General features: G+C 48.6%; 1 protein-coding gene across 6 annotated transcripts; it reads left to right on the top strand.

Annotated features, from left to right (window-relative positions):
- Positions 1-606: 606 nt before the first annotated feature.
- On the top strand, positions 607-11,753 carry LOC128103064 (butyrophilin subfamily 2 member A2). 6 transcript variants are annotated; one of them, XM_052727149.1, is made up of 8 exons: positions 607-816; positions 1,326-1,556; positions 3,137-3,484; positions 5,925-6,206; positions 7,054-7,227; positions 8,654-8,674; positions 8,766-8,792; positions 9,498-9,611. In XM_052727149.1, exons 2-8 carry the CDS (start codon positions 1,472-1,474, stop codon positions 9,587-9,589), a joined length of 1,029 nt encoding a protein of 342 aa, XP_052583109.1. In that variant the 5' UTR covers positions 607-816; positions 1,326-1,471; the 3' UTR covers positions 9,590-9,611. The 6 variants fall into 6 exon arrangements, with proteins under 6 accessions (XP_052583109.1, XP_052583107.1, XP_052583103.1 ...); XM_052727147.1 differs by having other exon boundaries at positions 609-816; positions 1,326-2,446; positions 9,610-11,753; XM_052727143.1 differs by having other exon boundaries at positions 609-816; positions 9,610-11,753.
- The last annotated feature ends 262 nt before the right edge of the window (positions 11,754-12,015 follow it).

A 12,015-nucleotide genomic window follows, 5' to 3' on the forward strand; every position in this document is an offset into this window, starting at 1 on the left:
TCTGTGAAGCTGTGATACTGTGCCTATCTAAAACACCTGATGGTCTAATAAAGAACTGAACAGCTTAGCAAGGCAGGAGAAAGGATAGGTGGGGCTGGCAGACAGAGAGACTATATAGAAGGAGAAAGCTGGGACAGAGAGATCTAGGAGCCAGAGAAGGAGGAGAACTCCAGGGACCACCGCTCAGCTACACAACCAGCCAGTCACAGAGTAAGATTTACAGAAGTTAGAGAACGGGAAAAGCCCAGAGGCTTTTGGGATAATTTAAGTTAAGGAAAGTTGGCAAGAAATAAGCCAAGCTAAGGCCGGGCATTCATAAGTAATAAGAGCGTCCGTGTGTGATTTATTTGGAAGCTGGGTGGCCACAACTCCAGGATCTCTCAAGTGGGAGGAAGAGGGGAGGAGAGGAAAGGATGGGGGAGGAAGGACTAGGAGGAAAAAGAAGAAAGGGGTAAAAGGAGGGGGGAAAGGAAGACCAGGGCAGACAGGATGAGTTCTGTGTATTCTACCTAGTAACCGGTGACGGCGAGCACAGGAAGACTATTGGCTGATGACTCATGGCCGCCCAATCCCCGGCTCTAAAGCACTCAATGGAAATTAGGAGACTGGCACGCGGAGTGGTTCCGCGGAGGTCTGTGGTTGCGAGCGCCCGCACTTCGTGACTAATGGAGAGCGGAAAGCTCTTTCCTCTGGTCTACAGCCGTTTGTTCTCGGTGGCGACTGTGCCCACCGGCGGGCTGGAGAGAAGAGGGAAGGAAGGATAATCGGTATCAGATTTCAGAGAAGAAAAGAAAACGCGGAGGTTAATTCTAGAAGGTAGGGAAGTGGGTGGGGAGCGCTCCTGGCAGGTGCCTAGGAGCTTAGGGGTGGGGTGGCGGGGTACAGGCTGCTGGGAGGGAAGAGCCAATCCTTGAGTCAGGAAAGAACACCTGGGGGGAAGGGCGGTCTCACCTACCTAGCTTTACCTGGGGGTTCACTAGGTGGAGGAAGGAGGAAAGGAAGAGGAGGGGGAGAAAGGGAAGGAGGCTGGAGGGGGGAGAGAGGGAGGAAGGAGGAGGAGGAACTTGGTGGAGAAGTAGGAGCAAGAGCCGGAGGAGCAGGAAGAGGAGGAAAGGGGAGGGGGGGAGGGGAGGATGAGGCGAGAAGGCCAAAGTAGAGAGGAAGAGGGGGAGGGGGGAGGGGAGGAATATCAAATGACCACTGAAGAAACTGGACTCTGGAAAGACAACTGAGCCTAAGACAACAGAAAACTGCCTGCCTGGTGTTTATGTGTTGGTTTAGTAGAATGTTTAGTGAACCCCATCAAGGTATAACCCGATCCCTAGGGTCCATCTAAGGCAGAAGTTGGAATGCTTATGAGGCCACCATAGGGACAAAAGCCTGCAAGCTCCATGAGAACCGTGGGTGATTTCTCCTCCGGCCTTCTGGGTGTCCTGTCCACACTTGACCTAGGAGACTGTCCTGAAGACCTATGGAACCTGCTACTCCCCTGCATTCTTGCCTGCTAGCCTCCCTTCTCTTCTTCCTGGTCCTCAGCCTGTTTGTGCTGGTCTCAGGTAAGGCTGTAGGCGTCTGGCTCCTGTCAGCTTTTCAGAAAGCAATGCCCACAGTTCTGCTGACGGACAGCCAGGAGCTGCTGTGTTGGCTCATCCTTCTATTCTGAATGTATACACAGGATGGATCCCAATTTTGTCCTACAGAAATACAGCAAGAACCTAAAAGGAGACCTGTAAATGCTCCTGTAAAATTTCAAGTGGAAACATTCAAGAGTTAAAAACAGATGAAGTAGATTTTAATGATATATATTGTTTAACTCCACATCATCAAATACTAATACTTAAATGCTTACCTTGCCAGGTGTGGTGGTGTACACCTATAAACTTGGGCAACTGAGACAAGACTGCCAAGAGTTCAAGGCCAGCCAGGGGTACATAACAAGACACTGTCTCATAAAACAAAACAAGGGGGCTGGGAATGTGGCTCAGTTGGTAGAGTGTTTGGCTAACATGCACAGCTGTGGTTTGAACCCTGGGTCTGTGCCACACTCAGGCACTGGGCTGAAGAACAAGTCATTCTGAGCACTGGTCTACTGTGTGTGTGCTCAGGGTGACCTCAGTGTTCTGTTCATGTGGGCGCTGGTTTGTTGGTTTTTTTTTTCTGCTTTTGTTCATGGTGGACTTGCATTTGCTACATAGCTGAAGCCGACTTTAAAGAGCTGATCCTCCAGCCTCATCTCCTGAGTGCTGGGATCATGGGTGTGCATTATGCACAACTCAGTATTTTGCTCTTGAAATATTTGCAGCATCTTTGGGTTGTTCCAAGAGACGCTGCTCACCAGCCACAGCTACCAGCCCATCTAGGAGGCCCCCGTAACCTTCCAGCCTTTTCAGTTCTCCAGGCCACACTAGCTGAAGGATTTCCAGGACCACACATTAGTGATGTGGAGGTATCTATTCTAGTTTCATCTCTGTCGCTGTGACAAATACCCCAACAAAAAGCAACATAGGAAGAAAAGGGGTTGGCTGGGGACACATGCAGGCCACAGTCCACGGCTGTCAAGAAAAGAGGGGCTTGCTGTTCCACACAGCACCACCTCCAACCAAGGAACTCACTTCACTGCCAAAGAAGTAGAAGATGGGCCATGGAAGACGCTGCTGGCTGGCTGGCGTCAGGCTCTGATATAGCTCAGGATCACCTGCCTAGGGAATGGCGTGGGCGGGCCCCCTCTTCCAGCAATTAGCAATCGAGACAATCCCCCATAAAGATGCCTACAGACCAATCCGACCTAAGCGATTTCTCAATTGAGATTCTAGGTTGTGTCAAGTTGACAGTTAAAGCTAACCAGGACAGTGTCCAAAGCACAGCTCCAGTGCTGTGAGTGCACACATGTGTTTATTTTGTATGACACTGGGACACAAACCTGTCACTACAAAGTTCACACTTGAGAACCACAGAATCAAAACAACAACAAAAACAAATCTCGTGTTTTGAGTAAGTTTGCCATTTTGTGTTGGGCTGAATTTACAGCTGTCCAGGGCCACAGCTAGAACCCTCCTGAAACCCTAGAATACCACTTGTCTACAGTGGATATTTAGTGGCCGGAGTTCCTGTCTCATTGTCTTCCTTTGTTGAATAGCCCAGTTTACTGTCATGGGACCGGCTGAGCCCATCCTGGCCATGGTAGGAGAAAACACCACACTGCACTGCCACCTGTCACCAGAGAGAAATGCTGAGGGCATGGAGGTGCGGTGGTTTCGGTGGCGTTTCTCCCCTGCAGTGCTGGTGTACAGAGGCCATCAGGAGAGAGCCGAGGAGCAGATGGCGGCATACCGAGGAAGAACCACCTTCATGAGCGCAGACATCAGCAAGGGAAGAGTGGCGCTCATGATCCACAATGTCACGGCCTATGACCATGGCGTCTACAGCTGCTACTTCCAGGAAGGCAGGTCCTATGATCAGGCCATCGTGAGGCTCATGGTGGCAAGTGAGTCACTCCGCTTTCCTCTGCTGACTTTTCCCGCTGTGACTTTTGGGGGAAATTGCCCTCCTGGATTCAGACCCATCCCAGACTAGCACATTTCTTGCCTGTAATCCCCTTTATACAGGGAGAGTTGCTTCCTGAGTCCACCTGAGTGAGCTCTGCTAAGCTGTGGCCATTTTTCCAGTGACAGAAGGAACGGTTAGAAAATGTACAAGGATACCTGAGATGAACAAGCATTACCCCCCCACCCCCAAAAATCACAATAGATATTTCACTGGTTAATATTAATAGTACAGCCCAGGCTGGGCTTAAACTCACTTTGTTGCTGACAATGACCTTGAACTTCTGATCTTCCTACCTCTCTACAAAGTGCTGGGGTTGTAACCTGTACCATCATCATCTCCATCCCCAGCTAATCTTGCCTTTCCCCCCATTTCTCCCAATGATAGCACATGTTAAACACAGCAGCAAAGTTATGTACTGAGACTGGTGGCCCCATAAAGGCAGGAGTCAGAGGCAATGAAACTGGGCATGCCGGGCAGAAGCCATGATTTTTAGTGTCACACAATTTTACCTCATACCCTGATCTTGTTCACAACAGAACTGCAGGGTTAGCTGGTGGTGCTTGCGGGGTTCAGGAACCCCTGTTCTTTCTCCGTAAGCATGCTGCACTGCCTTGCCCTGTGCTGAATTAGGTCATTATAGAATAGTTAACTTGATGGTGTTGGTGTGTGTGTGTGTGTGTGTGTGTGTGTGCGTGTTTTATGCATGTGGAGGGCTGTGCACATGCATGTGTGCTTGTGGTAAATGCACGTGTGTGTGTGTGTGTGTGTGTGTTCTCACCTGTGTTATGCTTGTAGGAGCCAAAGGTGTCTTTCTCACTCACTTTCCGACTTATTTTCTGAGACAGTGTCTCTCACTGAACTTTGAGTTCTGTTCCGCTGGACTGGCTGGCCAAGTAGTCCCCAGCATCTGCCTCCTCCTCCTCCTCCTCCCCGGCCTCGGCCCTGGGGTTATAGACATGTGGCCACCCAAGCTTTTGTGTGGGTGCTGAGGGTCCAGATTCAGGTCTTCACACCCGTGTGGCAAGTGCTTTACCCAGTGAGCCATCTCCCCAGCACCCCTTGATTTTTTTTTTTATTCCTATTTTGTTTGTTGGATTGATTGGCTGGGTGATTTCATCCTGAAGTCTGTTGTCTCTAAACCCTGTAAAATGTTTTATAGAATTGTTTTTTTCCAGATTGCCAAATTTCGTATGTGTGTATTGTTGTTGGGTTTGTTTGTTTGTTGTTTTGAGACAGGGACTCTCAGATATGACCCCGGCTGGCCGAGTTATTTTAGCCACATGTCTAAAGCTTTCTCATGCCTGATGTCCTCTTCAACTGAAGGCTTCCAGCATATTCTTCTGATGACATAACCACACAGCTGTGGGCCATTGCCTTCCCTCGGCTTGGCCAGGAGAGAGATGTGAAACCCTGAGCCAGAAAGGACAGTGTCTTCAAGTAAGAGAGTTTTATAAGGTTGTGGCATCCTGACAAATTCTTGTATTATTCTAAAATGTCCACAAGGCCAAAGCAGCTGAGAAATTTCCCCTCAGAGCACGAAGTGAAGTTCTAAGTGAGTCTCTTGAGGTTGGACAGAACATACCTACGTAGAGGTCAGACAATGGGGGTCTCTGGCAGAATCAGTGAAACAAGCCTTTACGGAGACAATATAGACAGGTAGGCTATGATGAGCCCTGGGGCTGGAGCACAGTTGTGAATGTGATGGCATCCTGCGCTCTTCGAGAGCTTCCGGCACATTGGGCATCTTGGTCCCTTCTCCAACATCAATGCCTTTCTTCCCACCCATCTCTTCTTCCTGCCTCATCTGCCCTCCATTTTTGGCTGCAGGAACTTGCACATCCGTTACCCTTAGGTTCAGCCAGTGTGCTTCCTTTCCTTGCCTTCCATCATTTTTTTTTTTTTTTTTTTTTTTTTGGTTTTTCGAGACAGGGTTTCTCTGTGTAGCTTTGTGCCTTTCCTGAAACTCACTCTGTAGCCCAGGCTGGCCTTGAACTCACAGAGATCCGCCTGCCTCTGCCTCCTGAGTGCTGGGATTAAAGGCGTGCTCCACCACCGCCCGGCTTGCTTTCCATCATTAAGAGCAGATCACTTAAGATACACCCACTGAAATACTGTTGCTTGGTTCATGATGCTGAGGATCAAACCCAAGCCCTTCTATGCCAGACAAGCACTCTACTGCTGAGATACACCCCTAGCCCAGCTACTCTTTTTGTTTGTTTTTCTGAGACAGGGTCTCACTATGTAGCCTTGGCTGTCCTGGAACTCACTATGTAGACCAAGCTAACCTCAAATTCATAGAAATCTTTGTTTCTGCCTCCCTAGTGCTGGGACTAAACCAGCCACTCTGTTAGCTGAGCTCTGGTGGTGTTCCCTCCTAGGCCTGGGCTCTGAGCCCCTCATTAAAATGAAGACCCTTGAGGATGGGAGCATCTTGCTGGAGTGCACATCTGAAGGGTGGTACCCAGAGCCCCGAGCTGTGTGGAGAGACCCCTATTATGAAGTTGTGCCTGCCCTGGAGGAAGAGTATACAGCTGACAGAGGAGGCCTCTTCACAGTCACCATGACTGTGATCATCAGGGACTGCTCTGTGAGGAACATGAGCTGCTCTGTTAACAACACTCTGCTCAACCAGGAGGTGGAGAGCGTGATTTTCATTCCAGGTTAGTCTTCTGCTCTCTAGAGATATGTCCAGAAAAGATAGGACATATAGATAGCTCTGCAAATAGGTTGATGTCTGGAGTAGTGATGGGAAGCTAGAGGATGGTCTGAGGAAGGATCTTTGTCTCTGCAGAGCTGGAGGCTGGAGCTGAACTGAGGCCACATCCTTTGTCACAAGAAGAAAATCAATTAGTCCCAAACATGTGAATGAGCAGTGATCAAACAGTGATAGAACAGTGAGGAACAGTGGTCACGCTGGTTCATACCTGCAGCCCCCACACTTGGGAGGACAGGACAGGAGAACAGGCTGGGTCTCACTACTTAAACTTGACCACACTTGAACTTGTGGTGATCCTGCTCCCTCAGGCTCCCTAGTGCTGGGATTACAGTATGAACCACCACACCCAGCACATTGGAGGGTTTCAAATGTGTAATAAACTGGACCTCTGTCCCTCAGTTGAGAAGAGACTGTATGCAGCAAGGGCAGAGCAAGGAGGAAGGCATTGCCAGAGCCTGGGCCAGAATGCTGGGGGCCTGTGCAAGGTGATGGCTGTAGAGAGTTAGCACTCTACTTACCTGGCTTCATCCATGGCATGTGTCCATGGGATTCTTCCACGGCAGCCCTGGGAGACCCTGCGATTTTATCTCCTGAGAAGTCAGAGGTCGGGCAGCAAAAAACCATCGTCTTTCTCCCACTCTCGTTCCTGAAGGAGAAACCCCAGGTCTGGGACCTGAGGGAGCGCTCCAGATCAACTTTCTCCAAGGAGCGCCCTTAGCCCTGGTGTCCTCTCTCTCTCTCTCTCTCTCTCACACACACACCACACAGCACTTTTCTGGCTCACTTTCCAGAATCCTTCGTGCCCAGCTTTCCTCTCTGGATGGTGGCCATGGCTGTCACTCTGCCTGTACTAACGCTGATCCTCTTCACGTCTGGAAGTATCTGCCTTGTCAAGAAACACCACAGGAAAAAATCGATTCTGTCAGCTGAAAAGGAAGTTGAATATGAAGAAAAAGAAACTGCACGTAAGGAACTAGGGGAAAGAGGAAGAACTTAGAGGGTAAAAGAGTAGAATAATAGCATTCACCATTCTTCAGCTCAAGGCCAGCCTTAGCTACAAAATGAGTTCAAAACCAGCCTAGGCTACATAGGACCATGTCTCAAATGAAAAAAGAAGGAGGAAAAGAAGAGAAAGGACATCACCCTTCTGACAGGTTTGCACTAGACAGGCACACGCAGAGGCAGCAGAAGGGCTCAGAACTCTCATATCCTAATAATTAAGCCTTTGGATCTTTCATTCCGATCTGCAAACATTGCATCATTCACTTGGTTCCAAGCAGGACTGAATTACTGAACAAAAGCAAACCCAAAAAAGTCCTAATAGTGTCCACTCACTTGGTGCATATCACTTCTGGTTTCTGACGGGTCTCGGGTATGGGTGTTTTATTAGTTACTTCTTTCATTGTTGTGATAAAGTTATCTGACGGACAGACAGGATGGTTCAGCGAGTAAAGGGACTTGCTGCCGAGCATGACATCCTAGAGTTAAATACCCAGAACCCACATGGTAGAGGATGGGAACCAGCTCCTACAAGCTGTCCTCCAGCCTCCACACCTGCAACATGGCACACATACACACACATACATACACACTCAGTCAATGAAAATTTTTAAATTAAATTTATGTGAATGAATATTTTGCCTATATATATTATGTGTACCAAATGAATGTCTGGTGCCCACGGAGGTCAGAGAAGGGCATTGGATGACCTGGTACTGGAGTTATGGATGTTTGTGAACCACTAGGTAGGTGCTGGGAGTGGAATCTGTGTCTTCTGCAACAGCAACAAGGGCTCTTAACTACTAAGCCATCTCTCCAGAGCCTAAACATTTGTTGTTGTTGTTGTTGTTGTTGGTCTGTTTGGGTTTCGTTTGTTTTCCGAGACAGGGTCTCACTGTGTAGCTCTGGCTGTCCTGGAACTCACTTTGTAGACCAGGCTGGCTCAGACTCACAGAGATCCACCTGCCTCTGCCTCTGGACTGCTGGAATTAAAGGCGAGCATCACTACACCTGGCTTCTTAAACGTTTTTTTTTAAGCTACATTTATTTGGAGGAGGGTGGCACACCATTGCCTGCGTGTAGAAATCAGAGGACAGTTTGTGAGAGTTGGTTCTTCCCTTCATGGGTCTTGGGGATTAGACTCAGGCTTGGCAGTCAGTGCCCTTACCCTCTGAGCCACTGTGATCGAATGCATTAACCTAACCTAGAAAATATCTCACAGACAAGCCTAGGTTTCTTTCCATGGTGATTCTGAGTCCTGTCAAGGTCACAATGGAGGTTAGCCCTGTCAGGTAGGAAAGAAGGGTTTGGTACTGTAGCAAGAGCCTGCATCATTTAAGACAAACCCAAATTCTCTCAGCTGCCTACTGAGGACATTTGTTTCTTCCTCAGGGCGACTTCAAGAAGAACTGCGTAAGTTAAGCTTCTTTGAACTGCTCTCTGCAGTGTGTGCTCTGCTGGCTTAGCCAGGACCTCCTGACATTCACCTCTCTGTCACTTGCAGGATGGAGAAGAACCCTCTTACATGCCGGTGAGTGCCTCTGGCATTCCCTTATATCCCGAGACTTCTCCCCACTAAGGGGGACATGAGCAAAGGACCCAGGGGTCCTCAAGTGGGGAAGTGGGGGATTAAGAGTGTTTCATTGGCCATAGCCTGCTAATGCTGGCCCCCAGCTTGGTCAGGAATCACTACAGCTTTCAATCAGTTTGTTTCTCACAGTTCTCTCCCTTCTCAGAAGGAGGTAATCCGTAAGTAGTAGAGCTCTCCTGTAAGGAATAGCTCTCCCAAGGGTAGCTCTTGCTCTTGGATCCTGAATTAATTCAAAAGAAGACAATTCTGTCCTGGGTATTTATTATCTGGGAGATGGTTAGAGTGCACAGTTGGATTCCCTTGTGGCAGAAAGGCAATATGCTTCCTGGTGCTGATCAGGGATATAATTGCTAGGTGTCCAGAAATGCTTCTTCCTGTCCCCAGGACACTGACACTCAGTGAGCCAGGTGAGTGATTGAACCCAGAGCCTTGCTGCCTTTTCTTCAGGAGCATTATTTATTTTTTCATGTGTCATCATCAAGCACCAAAGAATACAGGCTTCCCCAGATGCCTCGGCACAAGGACTTTTACAGGTCTCTTAGAACCCCCATCTTCTCTCTAGAAGATAATGCTCCTGTCCCTAGGAGACAAATGAGCTTCATTATGGGCTTCCTTGAATAAATAAATAAAACCTTCTTTGAAAAGGCCACCACACAGAGGAATCCCACATCCGCTCCCAGGACCTCAGAGGGGACCAGAGGTTGTGCATAGCCAGGAGTCTGAGATCTCAGCACTAAGCCTGAGACTTTTTCTACAGCTGATGTGGTTCTGGACCCAGATACAGCTCACCCTGAGCTCTTCCTGTCAGATGACCAGAGAAGTGTAAGACGAGGCGCTTCGAGGCAGAGCGTGCCTGACAACCCTGAGAGATTTGACTGCCGGCCGTGTGTCCTGGGCCGGGAGAGCTTCTCCTCAGGGAAGCATTACTGGGAGGTGGAGGTGGAAAACGTAATGGTGTGGGCCATTGGGGTTTGTAGAGACAGTGTTGAAAGGAAAGGGGAGGCCCTGTTGGTTCCTCAGAATGGCTTCTGGACCCTGGAGATGTTTGGAAGCCAGTATAGAGCCCTGTCCTCCCCAGAGAAGATCATACCTCTGAAAGAGCGTCTTCACCGAATAGCCATCTTCCTGGACTGTGAAGCTGGAGATGTTTCTTTCTACAACATGAGAGACAGGTCACACATCTACACATGTGCCCCTGTGGCCTTTGCTGGGCCCCTGAGACCCTTCTTTAGGCTCGGGTCTGATGACAGTCCCCTCTTCGTCTGCCCAGCATTCACGGGAGCACAGGGAATCACAATACCCGAGGGCGGGCTGATCCTACACAGGACAAGACCAGTTTCTCAGAGCCACATAAAGAAGCCATAGCTCTCATCTACCACTGCGCAGCACCGTCCGGTGAGAGCAGGCCCTGTGTCCTTCAGGTCACCTCAAGCATCTTCCAGCTGTCTCCTTCACACATGCTTCCGGCTCATGCTCCAGTTCACTCCTTCAGTAGTTCATTTGCTTCTGTGGGCCTACACCCAGTCTTATTGGACCGCTGCTATCACACAGCTCTCTGCTGAGAAGAAAGTATGAGAAGGGGAGATGTTGCTAGAGTTTTCCTGGTCCTGCCTGGCCCATGGTCAGGACAAATCTCTCTTACCCGCCAATCCCGAAGCCGCTCAGACCCAACCAAGTAAACACACAGAGACTTATATTACTTATAAACTGTGTGGCTGTGGCAGGCTTCTTGCTATCTGTTCTTATATCTTAAATTAACCCGTTTCTATAAATCTATACCTTACCACGTGGCTCATGGCTTATCAGTATCTTACATCATGCTTCTCCTTGTGGCAACTGGCAGGGTCTCCCCCGGCTTTTTTTTGTAATTTGCAGCTTCAATGTGATGCTCTGGCCACAGTGGACAAGACAAGAGCAATAGGGAGCATCAGAATGTAAGAACTGCAGAGGAAGGGGACAGATGAATCCAAATTGAAGCCATAGATGGAAGAAATGGATCAGAGAGCTTGGGGTGGGCCCCATAGGACAGCTGTGGGGAGGTAGGAGCTAATGATCCATTGATATCCAAGGCCGAAGATTTTTATGCATATAATAAAGATGTCTAGAGTGTGTGTCGGCAGGTCTGAACATGGGAGGAAAGAATGAACAGGGACGATCTGGATACAAGTTGGCTCAGATGTCCTTACAGTAAGCACTTAGTTCTGAGTCCCGTGTCCTGTGTCCATGCTTAATCAGAGTGGCTTGAGACTTGACGTTCCTGCTGAGCAGCCAGGTCCATATGGTTCAGGTTTACTGGAGACAGCAGCAGTTCAAGTTTCTTAGGCTCAGGCTCCTTCTTCTCCTCCTCCTCATTCAAGATAGGGTCTCACTGTGTAGACCAGGCTAGCTTGGAACTCCCAGAAACCAGCCTGCCTCCACCTCTGGAGGTCTGAGATTAAAGACACGCACAACCATGCTCAGTTTATGATCTTATGATATATGCAAATGATTAAGCTTCTGTTCTCTTAGGTTCGTACCTACTGAGGTTTTTTCGGTTTTTCTCTTGAGACATGGTCTTACTGTGTAGCACTGCTGTTGAACTCTTGACTCTCTCACCCATGTTTTTATGTTCTTGTTATCATTGTTTCAAGACGGCATCTCATTATGTAGTTCTGGCTGTCCTGGAACTCACTATGTACTGTAGGCTGGCCTTGAACTCAAAGAGATCTGCCTCTGCCTCCTGAGTGCTGGAATTGAAGGTGCGCTCCACTACCCTGGGCTTCACCCCATATCTCCAGTGTGGGGATTATAGGCTTATGCTATCATGCCTAACTAATGTCTTTTGCTACTTATGGCATTTGAAGTCAAAACAACTTTTATGTATTAATTCATATTAAATTAATAAAAATTACCATAGTTTCATATGAATAGTATGCCTTATTTTAAAAGCTGTTTCTGTGGTGATTTTTTTTTCTTTTTTGTTATTTTTGACACAGGGTTTCTCTGTGTATCCCTGGCTGTCCTAAAACTCGTTCTGGCCTCGAACTCAGAGATCCACCTGCCTCTTCCTCCTGAGCACTGGGATTAAAGGAGAGTACCACCACTGCCCAGCTTCTCTGATGGCTATTAGTTTGTCAGTGTGACAACCTCGGGAATGAACTACAGTCCAGAAATGGAGGGCACA

This window comes from Peromyscus californicus, unplaced genomic scaffold (assembly GCF_007827085.1).
Source record: "Peromyscus californicus insignis strain IS unplaced genomic scaffold, ASM782708v3 Scaffold_8__1_contigs__length_139910024, whole genome shotgun sequence".
Classification (NCBI taxonomy): Eukaryota; Metazoa; Chordata; class Mammalia; order Rodentia; family Cricetidae; genus Peromyscus; species Peromyscus californicus.

Coding starts and splice junctions, on each gene's coding strand:
- LOC128103064 (XM_052727143.1), top strand. CDS start 1,472: ATGGAACCTGCTACTCCCCTGCATTCTTGCCTGCTAGCCTCCCTTCTC. Junction 3,485..5,924: donor CGTGAGGCTCATGGTGGCAA/GTGAGTCACTCC, acceptor GTTCCCTCCTAG/GCCTGGGCTCTGAGCCCCTC. Junction 8,793..9,609: donor AAGAACCCTCTTACATGCCG/GTGAGTGCCTCT, acceptor CTTTTTCTACAG/CTGATGTGGTTCTGGACCCA.